This window comes from Aulonocara stuartgranti, assembly GCF_965226115.1.
Source record: "Aulonocara stuartgranti genome assembly, chromosome: 17".
NCBI lineage: Eukaryota > Metazoa > Chordata > Actinopteri > Cichliformes > Cichlidae > Aulonocara > Aulonocara stuartgranti.
Genome location: NC_138953.1, coordinates 18155268 through 18176755, shown reverse-complemented (window position 1 = coordinate 18176755; position 21488 = coordinate 18155268). Strand labels below are relative to the sequence as shown.

At 44.8% G+C, this 21488-nt stretch overlaps 1 protein-coding gene across 2 annotated transcripts in view; it reads left to right on the top strand.

Moving 5' to 3' along the window:
• phf21b (PHD finger protein 21B) overlaps nt 1-21488 on the top strand; it is an 88146-nt gene that overhangs the window by 62989 nt on the left and 3669 nt on the right. For both annotated transcript variants that reach the window (XM_082509712.1, XM_082509711.1), the window contains exons 3-13: nt 8046-8315; nt 16351-16443; nt 17582-17902; nt 18547-18663; nt 18762-18813; nt 19001-19077; nt 19183-19237; nt 19713-19735; nt 20098-20256; nt 20350-20416; nt 20492-20595. In XM_082509712.1, coding sequence (XP_082365838.1) covers nt 8046-8315; nt 16351-16443; nt 17582-17902; nt 18547-18663; nt 18762-18813; nt 19001-19077; nt 19183-19237; nt 19713-19735; nt 20098-20256; nt 20350-20416; nt 20492-20595 — 1338 coding nt within the window. The remainder of the gene's footprint in view (nt 1-8045; nt 8316-16350; nt 16444-17581; nt 17903-18546; nt 18664-18761; nt 18814-19000; nt 19078-19182; nt 19238-19712; nt 19736-20097; nt 20257-20349; nt 20417-20491; nt 20596-21488) is intronic.

The window sequence follows — 21488 nt, the reverse complement described above, 5'->3', positions numbered from 1 at the left end:
GAAACTGGCTTATACCTCATGTGAGGATCCAGTTTTTCACTTTCAAAAAGTCTTGAAAAGTCAGTAAAATATACTGAGCTGCTCTTTGTCTTTCTTAAATCCTTTGACACTTTAACCGCAGTAAGCTGGTTTTAAATTACTCATCAGCTCTCTCCCTCAGAGCTCCAGATTAGGGTTGCCACTCATTTCCTGGGATATAAATAATATTACCACGATAGTCTTTTCAAGATCACCTCTGCTCACCGAGCTGAAATTGAAATGATTACATCATATCATTGTAGATCAGAATTTGTTTTTGAAAATCTTAGGTTGATCTTTTCTCTATGACCAGCACCTGAGTACTGGCAGTTTGGTTGGTTGTTGATAGTTAAATCTCTGCTTGGGGTGCTTTCCTTTTATCTGTGCACACAAATAAAAAACATAGTCAGTATGGCCTTTGTTCGCAGTGTTTTACGAATGTTTGTCCTGAAACAGACGTGATTTTTAATGTCAGATATCCTTTACGTGGGTGAATAAAGGAGCTCTGTTCTGTTTCTGTTTAATCCTGGTGATCAGCGAGAGGGTGATGAACCTTCAGAAAGTTCACATCACACACAGGTTTAGGATCTTGTTTAATCAGCTGAAGTGTTTCATATTTTTCCTGTGAGCTTCAGCTTCATAACTGCTGTTACAGTAATAGTTTAGGACAGGTCTCACCTCCACCTGAGAGTCCCAGATGATCAGACCTCCTCCTGACGGGGAGGGCAGGTGTGGCTCGGTGGCAGTGATGGTCAGCTCTGCAGTGTTTTCCCTGCTGGGTCGCAGCCACCCGGCGGCCATATTTCCACGCTGTGTTTGCTGGCTAAAGCTCCACCTCTGCATGTGGGGCAGCGGGGGCCTCACGGCCCTTTTTGCCAAACTGTGGGCGAGGGTCCAGACTCTGTCCTGTGTGCCCCTGTTGATAAGCTGTCCCGCTGCCAGACACGAGCTGGTAGGAGTCCATTTACCCGGAAACTGCAGCCAAGGACACTTTGGAGGTTCTGATCCGTGAACATTTTCTCTGCTTCAGTCAGAATCTTTTATCTTCGGTGGTTTCAACTGCATGATCTACTGTTTTTCTACCAAATATATAATCTAATCTCTCTTTATGAATCTGGAATAATCTCTCTGTCTAATGGTAGTGGGCTTTGGAAAGCTTCCGCCTAAACCTGTTTACATTTTATCTGTTTTCTTTTCTTCATTTAATAAAAGCTTTTATTTTGAAAGTTTGGATTTCAGTCGAGATTAAGCACTGAATAAAAACAGTCTTCCTGGTTATGATGAAGCCTGCCTGCTGGAATTAATCAAACATCTGGCCCTGCCTGTAAGTAGGCCCCACGGTGGGATCCTGGATGGGTTTATGCTTGTCTCACCGTTTTTAAGGTGGTGTTTGTGAGTGTTTCTGTCTCACCAGAATGGAAAAGGCCAAACTGCAGCCGTCCGTCTCCTCGCGGCCTGAAGGGCCTTGCTGGTAAATGGCGTGTAAACAAAGGAACCGTCTGGCAGCTGCACTGATGGAAATCTGAACAGCTACTAATGTGTTTTTCAGCAGCCCCGTTATCTCAAAGGCCCACTATCAAACCAGAGTACATAATGAGTGTGGATAATCCGGCCCGCTCGCTGAATCGGCAGCGCTGGCGATGACCTTAGCCGTGGCCGTGGAGCGGGCGGCGGCGTTCTCAATTAAATTCTGCCAGTGGAGTGGAGAGAGACGGCGAGCTCGCAGAGATCAGTTTAACTGCTGAATGAGAGATTAGAAAGAAAACCAGCGTCGACTAATGCTGAATAAACTTCACCTCTACGGGTTGTTTCTTCGAATGCAGCAGACTATATGTGCCTTTCAAAGTCGAGGGAGTGGACGGGAGCTGAAACAGGAAGGAGAGGAAGCCGAAGAATAACTGTTACAGTTGTTTAAAGCCCAGTAACGTCATATTCAGATTTAAATCATTCCAACTCATGTGAGGCATGCATTCATCTTTGTTTCACAGCTTTGTTCACTTTGTTCTTGTTTAAAAGTCGCTGTTTGAGAAAAAAGGCTAAAAAGAGCTTCATCGAATCAGAAGTATTTTTTGTGCTTCTGTATCATTACACTCACGAATCCACAAGGAAACAAAAAATGCTCAAAATCAAAAGAATGTTTTTGTTTTTGTGGTACACGTTCAAATCTGATACCATCATAGCCTGCTGCCGCCATGTTGGTTTATCAGAGTCAGAAGTGACCATATTTAGACCAGAGGGTGGAGCTTCTGGTTCCGCAGCATGAGCTTTACTAGAAGTTGATGCTTCCTGGCATCCATTAAAACCTGCAAGTCCTTCATCGTCCAGCAGAGGCTCCAGCAGAGTCCGTACTCATGTTAAAGTGGAAATGCTGTTTCAGGAACAGCTTCAGGAGTCAGGAGTTAGTAGTCGTGGTCTTCAATTCCTTGACGTCTTTCCTGTTCCCATCAGCTGACACACTGCAGCTGTTTCAGGTCTCTGCCAGCTCCCTCCCCGTGGAAAGCTGACTGGCTTTCTGGTTCCAGCTGACTCGTCTGTCTCGAGCACTTCCACTGGGACCTCTCCCAGAGTTTCAATTAACGATCTTTCTTCAGCCAGCAAAGAGCAGAAGAGATCAGGGAGGAAGGGAACACTGTGTGACCGCTCCGTCACAGCCGGGTCTGAGAAAAACTCCAGGCGTGCATTCATAAATAAAAAGAAGTGTGTGATTGATGCTGCAGGGCTTTATTTTTTCCATTCTTAAATACCTAAAATTGTCTCTAGATTGTAGAAACCTCTAAAACAAGATTGTAAAACATGATCCGGCCCCAACTATAAATTCTCCAGAGGTGATGGGTAACCACCTTCTCCATAAACGGACAAAAACACCCACATACTGCTGTCTCACTCCCAGTTTATTGATTGATTTTTATTATTATTCCTTCCTGCATAAATATGCCGAGGCCAGACAGCATTACAAGACATGGTTATTTAGGAAAAAGAAACCAGAACCAGACAGAGGCAACAAATCAAACATCCTGATACTTTTCTTTTTCCGAGCTTTACAAATATAGAGAAATCATTAGGAAAGAATTTTAAAACTTGTTCATTCTTTATCAGTGCACCACAAAAATTCTGTGTCTTAGTAACAGTAATCTCATCATACATGGAAACATTACTGAAGAAAATATGATTAATTATTAACTTCTAAATCTCGTAATTAACACAACCTGTTCTCCTCCTGGATGTTTTTAATCTGTGAACTTCAAGAGTCAAGAAACGAGTTCTTGTTCTTCATAAATGTGCCGTAATCGCTCTGAAGGCCATAATCATGCTTCATTTGAATATATGTTCATTATTTTGGTTTTAACAAGATGTCCTTTAACCATTTTTCTCCAAGTAACTTCATTCTAGTAGAGTTCACACTGTGTAATAAATTGTTATTACAATACATAAATCAGCATGAGGCTCTGCAGGACATGGATGATTTCCTCCAAAGCAAAGCCATCCTGTTGACTCTAGTTTCTTACAAGCGTACCATTTAATTTTCACCTTGTTGATCCAGGAATAAAACTCGGATTCTGTTTAATGTTGTTCCAAACACCACTGACCTGAGGCACGAGGACAAGCTTTATTTCTGTTGTTGCAAATACAGTATTGATATATATGAATATGTACATCTTAGTACATGCTGGCTGATCGTTATCCTCACTCAAACCCAGCACAGGTTAGGAGTGTAGTTTAAAGCCCAGCAGAAACCTACATGTGTGCAGGAGAAGCAGCTGGTTGTGGAGGTTGAAGGTGAATGAAGTTAAATGGAGGATGGTGTAAAGCAGCTTGTTGTACTGTGACTGATCTGATATACAGTATTTTTGTACAGTAATAGAAACAATACAAAATGTAAAAATCAGCCTTTATTAATTTCAGCAATCCTTTCTATTAAAAAATGATGAAAGATTCTACAAGAAAATGTTATGTTATTAGTTTACAGCTTCACAGGGCTCCATTTATTGGCTTATCAAACAGAAACACCAGAAACAGGAAGACCAAAAAGTTGGAGTTCTACTTTCACTAATCCTCAGAGGTCTCAAACATCATCAGCAATGTCAGGAAACCATTTTAGCTCTTTCCCCCTAAAGACGACTTTTGATACCCTTAATAACCTTATGATGAGTTCTGACGCCTCAGTATATGTCAATAAAGTTGTGGTTTGATGACCATTAGAGTAGTTTCTTAGTTTCCAAATGTAGCTGCATAGGCAAAGACTGCCCACACTAACTTCTGATGGCCTCTCAGTCATTTTGGCCTATAAGCAGCTCAAATATGAACTTCTAACATCACAAGAATGCATTAATAAACATGCAGCAAATAGGACGCTGATAAAATCCAAACCAGTTTAGCTTACCAGGCTATTTCGTACTTATTTGACTGTTTATTGGTTTCAATCTCTAGTTTAGACAGTTGGTGCTGCTTTACACCATTTTGATGTGCACCAGCTTACAGATGGAGAATTTACAAAAGTGAATCATCGGCTCTCAAAGGCAGAAAATTGGGCATGCATCAGAAAGCCCATTTCCTCCATCACACTGTCTGGCCGTCATTAGAGCTGCTCTGTGTGGATAAAAGGTGAGGAGAGAGTGGACGCTGATGAAAGCCTCTGCAGGCTGCGTCTCATTTAACTGAGCCCGATAGCTGGAGGAATGGCTCGTTAAGACACCTTAAAACATCGTTAACGTTTCCTCTCTCAGATTGTTGCCTATCAGGCAAAACTGTCTGCTCAGGGGTCACAGAGTCCTCCCAAAGTCTTCCACTACAATCCGCCAATCAGCCCGACACAGGCCCGATCTGCAGACATATCTCAGAGGAGTTAGACAGCACTCAAAAGGCCATCCTGGTGCTTAACAGTATAAAACCAGGGAACTGAATCCTTAAATCGTCACCTTTCGACCGGTGACTCTGCTCAATGTTACACCATAGAAAGAGGCACTCTCTATGCGAGATGGTGTTTTCTTTCACACCCTGCATGCATTAGTGAAGCCTCCTGATAGTAACATGTGCAATCAATCCTTCATTTAGAGATACTTGTGCCTAACTGTTGGTAAAAACCGAAGAAAAGCGAAGCACTGAAAACATTTTTCAGAGCGACGCTGCAGGAGCTCCGTTTGATTTTATCCACAGCTTTAAAGCAGCCGAGGTCAGGTTCAGCACACGCTGCCATTATCTGACATTTTGGGAAATCCTTTACACCTGAGAGTCAGATGGATATCAGCTGTCGAGCAACACGTCATTACATTCAAGTCTGAGTGTCCTTTTTCTGGAAGATAAATCCTCGCCTGTTTGAAGAACCTGGAAGGTCATTTAATGACACTTAAGGGTGGTTTAAAGGTTTTTGCAGGATCCTCAAAGACTCTGAATACATTCCATCAGCTGATAAAAAGGATTTACGATTTACGTTTAAGTGTAGCTGTGGGCTGTGGAAATATGTCAGCACTCTGTGAGGACCACAGATTGTCTTAAATTTCTAACAAAGAAAATCTAAAATTAATTTCAACCTAAATTTGGGGTTTTAATGGTAATTTAATTTAGACTTATTGGAGGGAGGGTAAATGTTTCTAAAGTTGTCAAAAATCCCTATAACTTGTGGGCTGGTACTAAAGTAAGACTGAAGAACATTTTTAGTGAGTTGGATATTAAACATGGACGTCATCTGTTGGGTAGTTTTGGATCATTTTGGCTGCTGCCATGTTGAGTTTTTTTCATAGGTGACCATATTTGGAGACGAGGGTGGAGCTAATGCGGCCAAACAGATGTGATGAACTTATCGATAGAGAACAAACATGTATACGTGTTTGTTACGTTTCTGTATCAGCCTGTAAACATGTTTATTTCTGCTGTTTTAGTTAAACATGGTAGTCTATGGGGACTGACTCACTGCTGCCTCTGCTGGACGTCAGAGGAACTGCAGGTAGTAATGCCGTTCTCTGCTCTGTCAGAAGCTCAGTGTGATCTGAGGTGTTTCCTCGTCAGGCTTTGCTTTCTGCAGGTGGTTGAGGCTTTTTTATCGTCCTGTGTTGTTTCTTTTCTCGTAGCAGGTCTTTGACTGAAGTGCTGATGAATCTTGACGTTCTCGGCGGCAGCATTGTTTGTCTTCAGTCTGATCTCCGGTGGCTCTGAAACGCTCTCGGAGCACCGTAATCGTGGCTCTCTGCGATCCCTGCTGCTCTCACGTTCTCTTCTTCCTCCCCTCATTCACTTTCTCCTCAGCTCCCTGCAGGAGGGACGAGGCTGTGCTCTGCAGCCTGGAGAGCCTTTAAATGAGTGACCTTTGAGACAATCAGAGGCGCCCCAGCTCAAACAAACCCTGAATGGCGAGTGGCGGTCCCCGGGCCCCGTAGCAGGCTGCTGCCCGGGCTGCCTGTGGATTACATTGATCCCCTGAAACAATGGCCTCACTGCGATCATGGTGGAGAGGGCTGATAAATAACATGTGAATAAATGCAGGGGGAGCACCGAGAGTCATGGAGGCCTCCACTCTGAGCTAGAAAGGATTTTCCTGTTGTTCCAGAAGCTTCACGTCCCAAACAGCCAACAGGTTTCATTTGACTGGGTTCTGTTCAGGTGACATCGTAACCACGGCTGACATGAACTCATATGGACAGTCGTTGCTGCTGCCATTTCCTAATAAAACCCAAACTTTGAAAGTCTTTGTGATTAGCAGCTGGGCTCGGCCCCCCCACACACACCCTGCCCCGCCCCACCCACTGTAGTCTATAGAAACGCTTGAAAGAAGCAGCGGCGGGATGAGAGGGGCAGCAGTGAGTGGAATATAAAACATTTAGAGAGCTCTTCTTCAGGAGTGTGAGGGTGAAACGAAGGGAAAAGGGAGATTACTCCGATCTGCCGGGGGAAATGTTTCTGTGGTACACGCTGAGGTGGGGGAGGGGCATAAATGTGTATTCATGTGGACGAGGATGCTGAGTGTTTCCAGTTTAACATCAGAGTGCGAGTCGAAGTCATCGTGAGCTGCTTCAGATTCAGGTCAATGCCAGTGTGAACACTTTCAATCTGTTTGTGTCGAGGGGGGACATCTGCTCAAGGATTCAGGCTAGAAGAGGTCACCTGTTCACCTGCTGCTACATTGTTAACAGGCAGGATAGATGTAAAGGATCACGGAGAGCATGACCAGCATTTATACAGCAGTCAGTCTGCTTGTACACTAAATACTTACTTTGAACACAAAGTAAACCCTAACAAAACCTAACAAACACACAACATTCAGATTAAATATTAAAAATATACTTAAAATATCAACATACCAAGTAAAAAACAAACTAATGTAGAAAGTGCAACCTAAACACTTTTATAGTAGAAGATGAGTTCATTCTTGAAAATATAATAAAATGTAAAGTTTTTAGGTTTTTAAAATAACTACATAAAAAACCCTAAAACTTTAGCAAAGTAAATACAAAAATAAATAAGTAAACAAGAATGAAGAACAATGCAAAGAAGAAATTATGAAGCGAATGGAAAAATACACAGAATAGTAAAATATAGAATAAATTATTGAAATCACAATAGTGAATTTAACAAAAGAAATAAAAAATTAGTATTACAAAGCTTACCTTTTTGTATTTTACCAAAATAAAATGTAAAGTAAATGGTTTTAAATGTTAATTAAAATGTTAACATTTAATTCTTGAAACTAAAATGAAAGGTCAATTAAAAAGTAAACATATACACTACATCCACAGTGTATACAGATACTGTGTATCATGACTGCGAGCTTGGAGGTGTTTCAGACTGTGTCCTGATTGGTGTAACCTTAAAGGCAGGAGGACGCTCTGCACACAGCTTTTTAATCTCAGCCACGGCTTTGTTTGCAGCATCTTCATACAGCAGGGAAATGTAGTTTCAGGAGGAGTGTGAGGTTTACTCAAAGTACAGACAGACTGAGGCCCTCACACACAGACAGAAGCATCTCCGTCTCACTCTCCCTCCCTTGCTGTTATCTGTCTGTCTCACCTGTCTGTCTCTCTCCTGTCTCTCTGCAGAAGCTGGCGGTCAGAAGCTGTCCTGTTGGGACGACTAAGCCGCTGTCGCTCATCAAGCCTCCCAGTCAGGGCATCGCCATCTCCGTGGTGCCGGCCAAGGCTCCCGTTTCCATGGTAACCGCACACATTAACGGACAGAAGGCGGTGGCGAGCTCGGAGCCACTGCAGACGTCCCCCATCAACCTTCAGACGGGCGGCAGGGCCGTGGCCGCTGGAGTCCACCCGTTCAGCAGCAGCAGCAGGAGAGCCGGAGAGCTGCCCCCCTCCCAGGTAATGTCCCTGCTGAGGTCACAGCGAGCAGCTGTTCCAGCTGTTTCTGTTCCAGTCATTAAGGTGAACAGGTGTCCAAAAAGAAACTACTTTACTTTTTCACACAGAAAGTAGTTTATTTCATGTGATGGATTACTACATCACACATCCGGAGATTGAGTCTCAAACACGTTATTGTGGATTCACCTGTTTTCCAGGTGAGCGATGAGTTAATAGGTTTCACACAGTAACACAGACCTGCACCCGATGCAGGCAGCTTTGTTTCCTATGGGTAGAATTTGGGTTTTTGTGAATGGAGTCTGGTGGGTTTGGATGGAGCCGTCTGACAGCAGCACAGGCACTGAAGATGTTTTCGTACTGTCCGCAGTGCTACGATTAGCTTGTCCTTTATTTACCACAGTAAATGTAGAACATTTGTTCCTGGTTCCTGGTATTAGTCTGCCTATTTCCTGGAAACTATAATGAAGGATATCAACAGCGGATGAATCTGTGGAGCTTCACAGAACATCTGCTTTTTGGATCCTTTCAGAGGTATTTTATTCTTTACAGTCTTTAGTCTACACTGCAGAGCTGAAGTTATAAAAACATTTTCCCTCTGAACATCAAACTGGTTTAGAGTTTACAGATTTAAAGATGCTTTAACGTTACGCGTTGGTCTTTAAAGTCGCTGGTTTAGGGAGTAAATGTGTTTTCTTTACAGCCGTCACCTTGTCGAGCATCCAGAAGCTTCTGTGTTGAGTCACTGCTCAGAAACCTTGGAAGAAGAGAGAAATTGCAAAAACTTGACATTTTGTGCCAGCTGCTCTAACATCCTGAATGATTGTGTTTGAATGCAGCTCAGCGTGTGAATGCTCAGAGTCAGACAAAGACCTGAAAACCACAAATTCATCAAGCACAACACTTCCTGTTAAAGTGTCATTTTACTTATTTCGTCAAAGAAATCTCAATTTTTTTAAAAGCTTCAACTCTGAGAAAAACACATCAAAAGCTCATGTATGTGTGGTCAGAAAACTGAGTCTGAATGTAGCAGAGCCAGCCTTGTTTTTTCATGTCGGTCAGTTTCCTGTCATAGAGTCTGATGGCGTGAGTGCCGCAGCTCGCCGCTAAAGCAGCAGCTGATTGTTGTTGTGATTCTGAGCACAATGTGCAGCACGGAGGAGAACTCATGGTTTGAACTCAGGGACTGTTTTCCACTGTTCCTCCTCCTCCTCTGAGCTGTTAGGATTCAGGCCGCAGCACCTCACCTCTTCCACACTTTGTATTCAGCACCATCACCTCCATCAGCACACAGTCGGGAACCGAGCTTCACGCTCAACACCGGCAGCCTCCACACTATTACTGTAATTGCACGGCACCATAGAGGGAGGAGGGCCGAGCCTCAGGGCCCTTGGGCTCTGGCTTTATGCTTCCTCTGTCTGTCCGGCACATCAGCACACCTCATATGACACGCAACACGTCTGCTAATGTGAGACTGGCTCATACAGAGAGGCTGCACAGTCTGACAGGAAATAACATGAGGAAGCTCTGCATCTGAAACTAGTCCTAAACACCATGATGAACAAGGTCCAAAGCTTTCTAAAGAAGACCCAAATCAACACCTAAAAATGCAAGAATCAATGCCCCTAAAGGGATTTTGACTTAAATGGAAATGATGTCCTGGACGACGTTCAAAGCCTTTCTAACATTAGAATTAAACTATAACTAGCCCAAACTATGGTCCAAAACGAGTCTTAAATCAGGCCTCAAAATGTCAGAAGCAATGTCCCAAACCCTTTCCAAAATATGTCTCAACTTAGAACATCATCATAAACAGGTTTAAAATAATGTACTGTTTAATATACATGCATCTACATGCGGTGCAGTGAGAGTCTGAGCTTCCATCAGGGCTGCACTGATAATCATAAAACTCAGTCAGTGCGCCCCAGGGCAGCTGTGGCTACAAAGTAGCTTGCTATCGCCAGTGTGTGAAAGTGTGTGTGAATGGGTGGATGACTGAATGTAGTGTAAAGCGCTTTGGGGTCCTATGGACTAGAAAAGCGCTATACAAATGCAGGCCATTTTACCATTTGTTTAACACGGACCAGAAAATGAACACGTGACAATTGACAGTCCCACGACATTCAGGCTACATAACTGGACACTCGATGGTGTTGACTGTTCTTCACACATCACCAGGGGACCGGTCAGGGTGGGTTTGCATTTCAGGTCTAAATTTTATATGAAGTGAATCTGACCCTGATGATAAGCAGGTTCCTGGCAAGCTGATGGAATTAGGTTTACTCAGCCTGCACTTAGAGGCTTTTTGTGAAGCTTGTGGCCTTGGCCTTGTGCTTCCTGTCTTCTGTCAGTTTGAGGCTTCTTACAGGTGGACGATCAGCTGCTCAGCTGCCGTTGCCTCTACTTGGGATGCAAAGCAGGTCGAACGTTTGGTGCGATAAGGCAGCTGCTTTTCATCATCGTGTCACTTTGGACAAACCCAGACTGGCTCTCCTCCTCCTCCTCTGTGGAGGTGGAGGTGAATGCTTTGGGCAGCAGGACTCTCTCAGCTCTTTATGGCTGCATTGTTCAGCCGAAGCCAGCGCTCCTCACCCAGCTGCCATAAAAGAAAAAATAAACCCTCACTCTCCCCGACGCTTTTCTTGCCTCCATCAATTGAGAGTCGGTGGCTCATGTGTGAACTGAGATGAGGAGGGGGGGGGGGGGGAGGCAGGTCACTCCGACCACCTGGCCGCTAATTTGCAGATCAATAATGAGTTGTAATGGGACTGCTGCTCTGCATGAGTGCACACATTACAGCTGCATTGTTTCAGCACTTCAGTGAACTCTGAGTGCCGCTACACACACACACACACACAGTTTCTCTGTGCAGAGAGACGGGGATGCCGAGGTGCCGCCGTGACCCGCTTTACAAATTCAAATCAGACTGTGTTCAGACGTCCCCCTCCTGCTGGTGGGGTTCATTATCTCTGCCAAGCAGGTGAGGCCTCGGTCTTTCACACACGACTCGAACAGTTTGGGGCATTTGGTAGAAAGTTTTGCTCCGAGTTTTTGAATTTGTTTTAATCATTTCAAGCTTTTCAAACACTTTGAGGTGAGGACCTTTTTCCATCATCTTTATTTGAAGGCTGGTGATTTGGCTTCTCCCAAATAAGAAAACTAAATGCTCACTCAACAAAGCAAAATCTAACCTAAAAACTCCAGACAGTTAAAGTAAATGTGTTACAGCCATGTGTTCCATGTACTGGAGTTTCTCAGCTGTAAATCCTTAAGAACAAATAAAGAAGTTCAAAATATAAAAGTGCATCATAACGATGCCCAAACCATCTTAAACAACTCAACAATATTTGACCTTTTGAATTTGTCTGAACCCATTTAAAAACCAACATCAACATCCTGAACAATGTTTAAAGTAGAAATTGTTGAAAAGCTTTGCTAAATGCCTCTTTATCCAGCCCTAAAACTACCCTAAACACCCAAACACCATCCTGAACAGAAACTGATTTTAAACTAGTCTCAAACAACATCATCAACATCTCCCTGAATGTCTGAAATCTGGTTGTAAAAAAGCATTTAAAACAGCGTTTCAGCCGGCGCCGAAACAGAATGGAGAAATCTGCATCTTCAGCACTGGGCCAGAGTTTATCTGAAGATGACATCAGAAACATTCAGCATGAGCGAGTGCTGCCTCAGAGGAAGGGATTCAAAATAGAAATCATAAAATGTCGGATTTTATTCAGATTTGTTATGAAGCCGGTGAGAAAGCAGCAGTTTTACGTGAGCTGGAGATAATTGGGGCTGGTTTCAGTCAGCTGTGAACCCTGGCTACTGATTGGAGCTGAGCTCAGCGCATGTTAGCTGAAGCGGAGGTACAGAGAGGCTGCGAGGAGGCCAAATCTGTTTGAAAGTCGTCCACTTTAACGCCAATCCTGCCTCTCTCTTTCATGACTCTCCTTCTCGCCGCCTTCCAAAGACATCTTTATCCTCTTAAAAACAGCAGCCAAGGTCATCGGTGCCGTCCGCCTCCAAGGCTCGTCAAAGCCAGAGGAAGGTAGACGGCCCCTTCAAGTGGTCTGCACGAGCACAGAGGGTCCGCAGAGAGCGACGGTCGCATTAATCATTATTTCATTTGTCAGCTGGAAGAGAAGAGAAGGCAGAGGACAAACACGCATGCTGTATCTGCTGCTGATTTAGCTGGGCTCGGTTCAGTCACAGGAACTCAGGATTCAGGCTTCACCTCCCAGACCCCAAAACCGGGGTTTCATCTGCAGCCCATCATTTACTTTGAGATATGTAAGTGTGTGTCTAGGGAGAAGTGCGAGGTCATAGACACGGACCAAACAGGCTGAAATAGATTTATTCATAAAGAGCTCTTCAGTGAGAGCGCCTCAGACTGAAGCACAGAAACACAGAGTGATACTTCAGTCTCTCTGGCTCAGATCTGCTCAGTCATTTCTCAGGATTTGGGGCTAAACAAGGACTTCTAAACATTTCCATGAACATCTGTGACTTCAGTAACCATGACGACCACAGGAACAGCATTAGTGTTAACCTGACAGGAGCGTCCGTGAGGAAACATGGATCCTTTTTATTCATTGACCTCCTTACAGCTAAAACCTCAGTATAGATCATGAAGCCGTGCAACAATCGACCTTTTTGATCATCAGCTTGTTTGATCCTCACAGCTTCATAAGTCCCGCAGACATCTGCATGAGCATCAGCTCGTTTATCTTCATTACAAACTGCAGTCAGATCAGTTTTAAGTGTCAGAGTGACGATCGATCAGGGTCTGAAATCTGCGTCGCTACTCTGATGTCTGATCTGTTTTCTTCACCAAGTGCATTCTGGCTAAACTTTAAAGGGTCGTCTCGGCATGTGGGGTGGAGGTGTGATCAGAGCATGTTGGAGTAGATGAAAGCTCTCCTTTTACCTACATTTAGAGGTGGGGATCTTCGCCCTGCTGTGAGTCCTCCCGGGTTGGAATCATTTTCTCATATTTTGGAATTTTTGTGTTTGCTGAGATAGAAACGGTTAATTCTACTCTGATGATGGATCAGTTTTGGTCCAGTCGATGAATTCTGTGATTCGTGATAAAGTTTGAAGGCAGCTTTAATTTGATTTTTAATAATTGGAGGTATTTAACAAGCATGCTGCGCTGCACGTTCACTTTAATCAGCACCAATCACAGACTCAAGGGCAGGAGGAGGAAGTTTTACTTTCAGTCAGCACGTTTGTTTTGTGCAGGTTTCAGAAACGAGTGTCTGCTGCGTCTTCATCATCATCATCATCAGTGTTCAAGTTTCACCGCTGAGAGCGTGAATGAAGTCGGTATGAAGCACAGACGGAACCAGAATTATAATATTTCCTGATCAATGTTCAATTTTAAAAAGATGTTTTTAACATAAAAATCACATTTGATTGTTTAAAAACCTTTTGAAAGGAACATTTGTGTACTATTTTGTATGTGTACCAGTTTTTAATGTTTACTGTTTCATAAATAAGCAAACCTGTGCCCCTGTACCATAAAACACATTTAATTAAACTACAGCATCATATTCAGTACATGTATGAATAAATAATCAAATATTTTACATGCACAGCCGGGCCATACCCCGAGGTTAGCAGGGTTCAGGCCAGTGACCAAAGACTGTCTGAATTATGTTGTTATAAACACTGAGCTGCACTAACATGCTCACAGAGAAGTCACAGAGGTCACAGAGGTCAAACTCAGGATTTCAGGTTCAAATGAGAAAGATTCTCTTCTTATTTCCAGCTTTCTGTTTTCCTGCTGAGTCAGATTGTGAAACAGCGCCCCCGGTGGACAGAGTCCCCCTGTTTTTTGTAGAAACACTGAGTGCAGCTGAAGCTGCTGATGCTGCAAACCGATTCTGAAATGTGTCGTCTCTGCTGTGTGTGCGCCTCCTCCTCCTCCTCTTCCTGCTGCCGCTGCTGCTGTCGTCATGAAAAACCAAAGTTCATAACCTCCAAGGCTCGCCCGCCTCAGGCCATAAACCGTCCTTTGACCTGTTGAGACTCCAACACTGCTCACTGTTTACAGCGTTTACCCATCAAAAGTGGATGTGACGCAGAAAAGTCAGAGAAACTTCTGAGCTGATCTGTGAACACAGAGCTTTAATTTTTATGTCACCACCACAGTTTGAGAATTGAAGCTGTACTTTGTAAAACAGCTGCTCCTGGATCAGCTACTGATGAACAATCTTTAATTTATTTTAATTACAGCCAGAATAGTTCAATAAACACAAAACTCTTCCTTTGTTGACTTTCACATGTTGTGGTTTCATATTTCAGTCTTCCCCTTATATCAAGTGTTCCAGATGGATGTTTGCATTGAACATCTTCCTAATAATGAAGTCAGAGTATGAACAGTAACCCCACCCACCTGCTTCTTAAGCCTTTTCTTTACAAGGACAGCCAATCAGAAGGAATTGGGAGGAGCTAAAGGAGCAGCCGTGGGTCAGAGACAGGAGAATTATTCTGATCCGTGTGTCATACCGAGCCGCTGCAGCAGGGTCCAGAAACAGATCCGGTTTAATGAAATCAAAGCTGATTGGACGGAAGAGGAGTTTGGCTTTATTTTTCTGTTTTCAGTTCTTCTCGTAGATGCCACAAACACAGTATCCTCGTCTGAATGTGACCCCGGCCCCTCCTCTCTGGTTTATCGCAGCAGGCCTGCGAGACTAGGGGAGGAGGACAGTGTATGTGCTGTAGAGCCTTGGTCTGCCTCGGTCATAGTGTAAACTTAAAGAAGGAAGCAGAGAAAATTCATTAAAAACAAGAAATCACTGGGCCGAGGAGGAGGGGGAGAAGGTCTCCTGAAGAGAGGGTGCTTAGGCTTGGAGGAAAGAGGCAGCAATTACCAAAATGAAAGCACTGCAAGAATTTTCATCTCTGCAGTTGCCATGGAAACCAACCTCGTCCTCCTCCTCGCTATGGAGCCGCAGCTCAATACAATGGAACGAAGGGATTTTCATAGAAGAAGAAAGGAGGGGAGGGAGCTGCCAGGAAACATGGAGGAGACGCTTGTGGCTCATTTATAGGTTAGTCTGACAGAAGGAGTTGGCCAATCAGGGTGCAGACATCAGAGGGGGGACAGGGGGCGCTGTGACGGGGCAGCACGCTTTAAAAGGAGATTAAACAGAGGGAGCAGAGACGACCAACAGGGAGGGGGGATGGGGGGTGGGAGAGGAGAGGACCAACAGAGAGGAAGGGAAGGAAGAAAGGAGTCATTTCACTGACTGCTGCAATATTTTATGCATTAAACAGTAAAAATCGATTTCTGGTATTTATTTTTGTACAGTTTGGAAACACAGACTGAACTTTGAGTGTTTTGAATGAATTCAGTGATCTGACTGTAATTAGGCACTCCTGAGCTTCTGTACCGACTCTTCCAGCAGGTGGAAGATGTTTTAAAGTTTCCACTGAGCTCCTCTGAGCAGCAGCAGCTACTTAAACAAAGAGAAGTCCTCGTTAGTTTGAAGTGACGACCCACTCGGCTGCTTTTCTGTCTGTTATTTATTTGTTGCCTGGCAACAGGAAGAAGTAAAACGCTGCTGACTAACGAGACGCTGGAAACTGAACGACTTCCTGAGGAAGATTTCTTCTAATGAAGTTGTAAGTTTCATGAGACCAGCCGCGCAACAGCTCAGAAAGGCGGAGCTTCTCGTTACGGCCCGCCCCACTGCTGCGGTTTGACTTGTCTGAGCAGAATAATCTCAAGTTCAGGTTAATGAAACGGTTTCCCAGCATGCAGGAGTGCTGTGGTTTGATGTAGGAGCAGCTCCCCTTGTGGTTAGTGTTTGTTACCACAGCAGAATGAGCCCACTGGACTATATGAATTAAAGAGTTCATGTGGCAGACTGACCCCGTGTTGTGTGTCAGTGATGATGCTGAGCAGATGGATTTAGACGCCGGACTCGTTTGAATCCTGCTTCAGGCGGGTGATCAGTTTGTTGATTTGTGCTTTCTGTGTTGGTGCTCGAGGAGCTTCCTGCTGAATAACTGCGTTTGTGTGTTTCAGATGCTGGGAACTCTCACTGCTGTGCCCATCAAGGTGCCTCAAGTCAGCTCCCTGCACCGGCTGGCAGGACAAGCAGCCACTGTGCTACCTCAGGTAAAACCACTTGCTAGGTCGTCCTTGTTAGTCTGACTCCACATCATGATAATGTGTCAGGGTCAGCAGAACAGTCTGAGTCTGTAACAGTAGCTGCTTCAAGCTGAAAGCACCAGAATGATGAAATCAAAGTGTTTCTGCTGAGCAGCTCAGTGCAGAGTTTAAAGCAGAGCTTCAGGTTTGATCTGCGGGAGAACGCCCACTTCTTCTTCTGTCTTTGTAAAAGCTGCAGAGTCGCTTTGTTTTGTGCTTCAGTGACACTGTGAGCTGCTTCACACACTGTAACAGTAAATACAAGACCGCTGAGGAGCGAGGAGGGAAAAAGAACAATTACGAGAAAAAAGAAAAGAGGAGCAGGAAGATGAAAAAGAAGATGAAGGAGGAGAAGACCAGGGAAAAAGAAAGAGGGAGATAAGTAGGAACTAGAGGAAGTGAAGAAGGAAGGAATGGAGGATGGAAAAGATGAGTTTTTTTACAACCCCTTTTAACTGTTTGTATTGTTTATATTGTCTATTTTATTACTTAACCTTCTGTTTATTTTAACCTTTTTGTACAGCGCTTTGTGACTACCTGTCTACGAAAAGCGCTTAATAAACTTTACTTACTTACTTACTTACTTAACTGGATGAAGACAAAAAAGAGTAAGAAGATGAAGAGTAGGAGGAAGAGTTTTTTGTGAAGCTGGGTTGTGTCTCTAAATCAGTGAAAATAAAAGTTTTATTTGGACGGTTCCTTTTTTCAATGAAACATTTGAATGGGATAAATTTGCATGGGATTTTATTTTGAAAGTCTTTCCCAGGTGGAAGTAAATCAAATGAAGTTTGGACACACTTGAAGAACCTGCAACATCCAGCAGGGGGCAGCAGAAACCAGAGCAGCACCACAGAGCTCACAGTTTCAGTCCCTTCATCATTTATCAGAAAATCCTCTCATAAATGTCTGAACTCAGTGTAACAGTGTTGACTCCTGCCTCACAGTGTGACTAGTTTAAACCATCATCTTCACCATCCTCCTCATCGTCGGGTATTCTTCGGATCAGGGGTGACACGTCATGCTCAGTCTCAATGATTTGTCCGAGTGCTTCAGGAAAAGTTGAGTGTGTGTTGTTAAAGGCTGTCCTCCTGATGTCCCCCTGCAGGTCAGGCCAAAGACCCAGATCCCCGACAGCCTTCCCCACAGCCCCTGCCAGGAGCTGCAGCCTCTCAGCCTGCAGCGGGCCGCCGCCGTGGTCAGCCCCAAGAGCCAGGGCCCCACCCTGCCCACCGCCAACAGCACCTTCAGCCCCGACCACCAGCCCAACGGCCAGAGCGATGCCTCACCGACCTCGGCCCCGTCGGGGGGCCCCGACTCTAGCAGCCCCGTCCACCACGCCTCTGCGGGGCCTGGCGTGGCCTACGCCATCATTGCTGCCTCCCCCGCCACCGGCAATGGGATGTCTACTGTCAGCGAGGCTGTCAAGGTGCGAAAAACAGACAGAAACCACGTTAATAATAATAATAATAATAATAATAATAATAATAATAAACCATTCCCCTCCTGGGAAATGGTTTGGACAGCTTTAGACATGTTTCCAGCCTTTATTGCTAACTTTCATATTGAGCCATTTGTTAGTTTTCTTTGGTGCCCCCTGGTGGCGGAGCCTGCTGAAACTCAACTGTTTTTACTGTTGATCAATGTGTTTGTGTCTGATTACTAAAGCTAAACTCAGACTTCACTGAAGCTGGTTTAAAGATTTTTAATCTGGTTAAATGAAATCGAAAGGAGCCAGTTGAGGTGGTTCGGGCATCGGACAAGGATGCCCCCTGGGCACCTCCTGGATGAGGTTTTCCGGCATGTCCCACCGGGAGGAGGCCCCGGGGCAGACCCAGGACACGCTGGAGAGATTATATCTCTCGGCTGGCCTGGAAACGCCTTGGTGTTCCCCCGGATAAGCTGGAGGAGGTGGCTAGGGAGAGGGAGGTCTGGGCTTCCCTGCTTGGGCTGCTGCCCCCTGCGACCCGGCCCCGGATAAGTGGAAGAAAATGGATGGATGGATAAATGAAACCGGAAGTCATCTACACGGGGCAGGTCACATCTCCTCTGACGTCACCTGTTTGTTTTCAGGTGATTATCATCCAGCCGCAGGCGCCCAGCAGCACCGAGGGGTCCCCGGCCCCGCCCACCCCCAAATCCCCATCCACCCCCAAATCCACATCCCTGAAGAAAGACGAGGACCCCGAGGTGAGACGTTATTCTTCATCTTCATCATCATTACAGTCAGCAGTCAAATCCAACTGAACTTCATCCTCACGTCGTCTCTCTCTCTCTCACTTTTCCAGAAAATCGCCTTCATGGTCGCCCTCGGCCTCGTCACCACTGAGCACCTGGAAGGTGAGTTTCCGGCTGCTCAGAAGTAACCAAGTACTTTTACTCGAGTACTAACCTGATCGACTTTATGTGTCAGCTGCTCCTCATTACATTTTGAACAATTCAGAGAAAACATTAAAAAAAAGCTGAAGGTACACTCTGTTAGCAGATGAAACAGCAGTTTTTAAAGTGTTTGTGTTTCTGTGAACAGAAATCCAGATGAAGAGGCAGGAAAGGAAGAGGAGAAGCACAGCCAACCCGGCCTACAGCGGTCTGTTCGAGCCAGAGGTAAGAGAGCCAAAAAACGCTGCGATCGCCTTTAATCTAGATTAAATGAGGAATGTGAGTAGTGCTTGTGTTCATGCTCTCACTCTGTCCCTCGTGTCCCTGCAGCGTAAACGCCTGGCGTCACATTACCTGAGCAGCTCACTCTTCCTGTCAGCACGAGGTAAGGAACAGCTCACCATCCTCTGCCTGCATCAGCATGTTTACACAGCTCACAATCAAACACTTTAACTCCACGTTCTCACAGTTTTAAAGTCAGTTTCATCTCTCATTACCCAGCAGCAAAAGCAGTGAAACATGACCTTTAACCTCATGGGCTATTTCACTGATCCTGAACTGAACTGTTCAAATTTGGTTCCGAATGTGCCGATTTCACCTTCAAGTCCTCACGATTCATGGTTCAGACATCACTGGACTCCCTAGGGTGACCTCTGACCTGCCAGCAGGAAGTAGCACATGCTGATGCTCATTCACTCATTCCTTCATTCACTCATTCACTCAGCTCATTGATTGCAGTGATCTGATTGGTTGATCTTGACTCGGTTACTAACCTACCTGAGATGTTTTAACTGAATGGCCTGCACGGCTTCTCCTCTAACCTGCCACTAACCTCTGCTCTGCTTCAATCCACATGCTAGACTCTGAGGATTTCTGCTGGAAGGTAGGTCATGTGATTCATGATGTCATACCCGTGTTTCAGGTCTTCTGTTTTCAGATGTGCATTAAAGTTCTTCATTTAAATCATCAGCCCGTCTCTCTTTTCACTGTCACTGACACTGCGAGATCATAGGCTAGCAATGTGTCAATCCCAGGTAGCCCCGCCCTAAACTGTCCCCTGCTTCTTGCTCTTCTAATGGGACGTCATTTCCAAAATGAGCTACATGTTTTATTGCAAAAGTATCAGATGGAGTTCACTGAGCTCAGGGGTCAGCTGGCTGGAGGCTCCCCCTGCTGGCTGTTAGAGAAAATGCAGACCCTGGTGGATGAGACCGGTACTGATGGATGCTTTTCGTGCTCTGACAGCAGGACTTGGAGCATGATGACCACTGTGCCGTATGTAAGGAGGACGGCGAGCTGCAGCAATGCCACAATTGTCCTCGAGCTTTTCACCCCACCTGCCTCCACCCACCGCTCAAAACCCCACCCAGAGGCCCCTGGTACTGCCCCAAGTGCCAGAAGAAGGTACGACCTTCCCGTCCTCACAGGTTCAAAGGTTTTTGGCTTTCGGTGCTTAGCATGTGTGTCTAACAGCATCGATCTGTTTTCGCTGTCCAGGTCCTGAATAAGGAGAACATGTCATGGCCACAGAACTTCGTTCAGTCCTACGTTACACACAAGACGGGTAAGACACGCGGTGAGCGGCCATGTTTGTCCGAGCGTACTGACGGTGCACTGATACATGTTTGTGTGTGAGCAGTGAGGCAGGAGGAGAAGCGACGGCTGCTGAGGAGGAACAACGAGCTGAAGAAAGAGTGTGCTCACCTGGAGGAACAAGACAAGCAGCTCAACAAGACACTCAAAGTACGAACACACACAGAGTTCAGCGACACACTGTGGTCACAGGTCTGGGTCCAACTTTTCCTGCGCTTTTGATCCTTCGTAACTTCGTAGGTGCAGCAGCAGTCTTCACATTATAAGTCTTTCAGTGGGTTTAAAACTGATTTGGTTGCAATTTCTACAAGAGCTTAAATGTGAAACTTTCATGTGGACATGGATGCTGTAGTTTGGGAAAAATAACACAAATTAACTTAAAAAAAACACATTATATATAGTTCAATTTTATTTACATAGTGTTAATTCACAACAATAACCACCTCATGGTGTTTTATACTGGAGTGACTTTATAATAATAGATTATGAAGATTTATGAATAGAATGAAGAAGAAACACTCAGTGCATCATGGGAATCCCCCAGTACCTATTGCAGCATAACTAAGGGAGGATTCAGGGTCACCTGATCCAGGCCTAACTATATGCTTTAACAAAAAGGAAAGTTTGAAGCCTAATCTTAAAAGTAGAGAACAGTACAGAAGAGCAGCCCGAAAACTGAAGGCTGTGCTTCCCATTCTGCTTTTAGGAACACTAGTACTTCTAGGAACAACAAGTAAGCCTTAAGGAAATGTATGGTCCAGAGGATGTGGACATTTCCTGTTTAGACAGCTTGATTAATCCTAATTTAGATTTCTGTTTTAACTGATAAAACACTCCTGTTGTCTTCCATAGATGGTTTCTCCATTTTGAAGTGTTTTCCTTTTTAGAGTTTAGTTACTAAAAGCTTCACTTGCACTGGCCAGCTCACCATCATTAACAGCACTAAATCAGAAAGGTGACTCATTACACATTTATTAGTGCACTGCATGGAAACACCACCAGAGGGCAGTATGCAGTAGTAAACAGCTGAGCTCAGTGAGCTG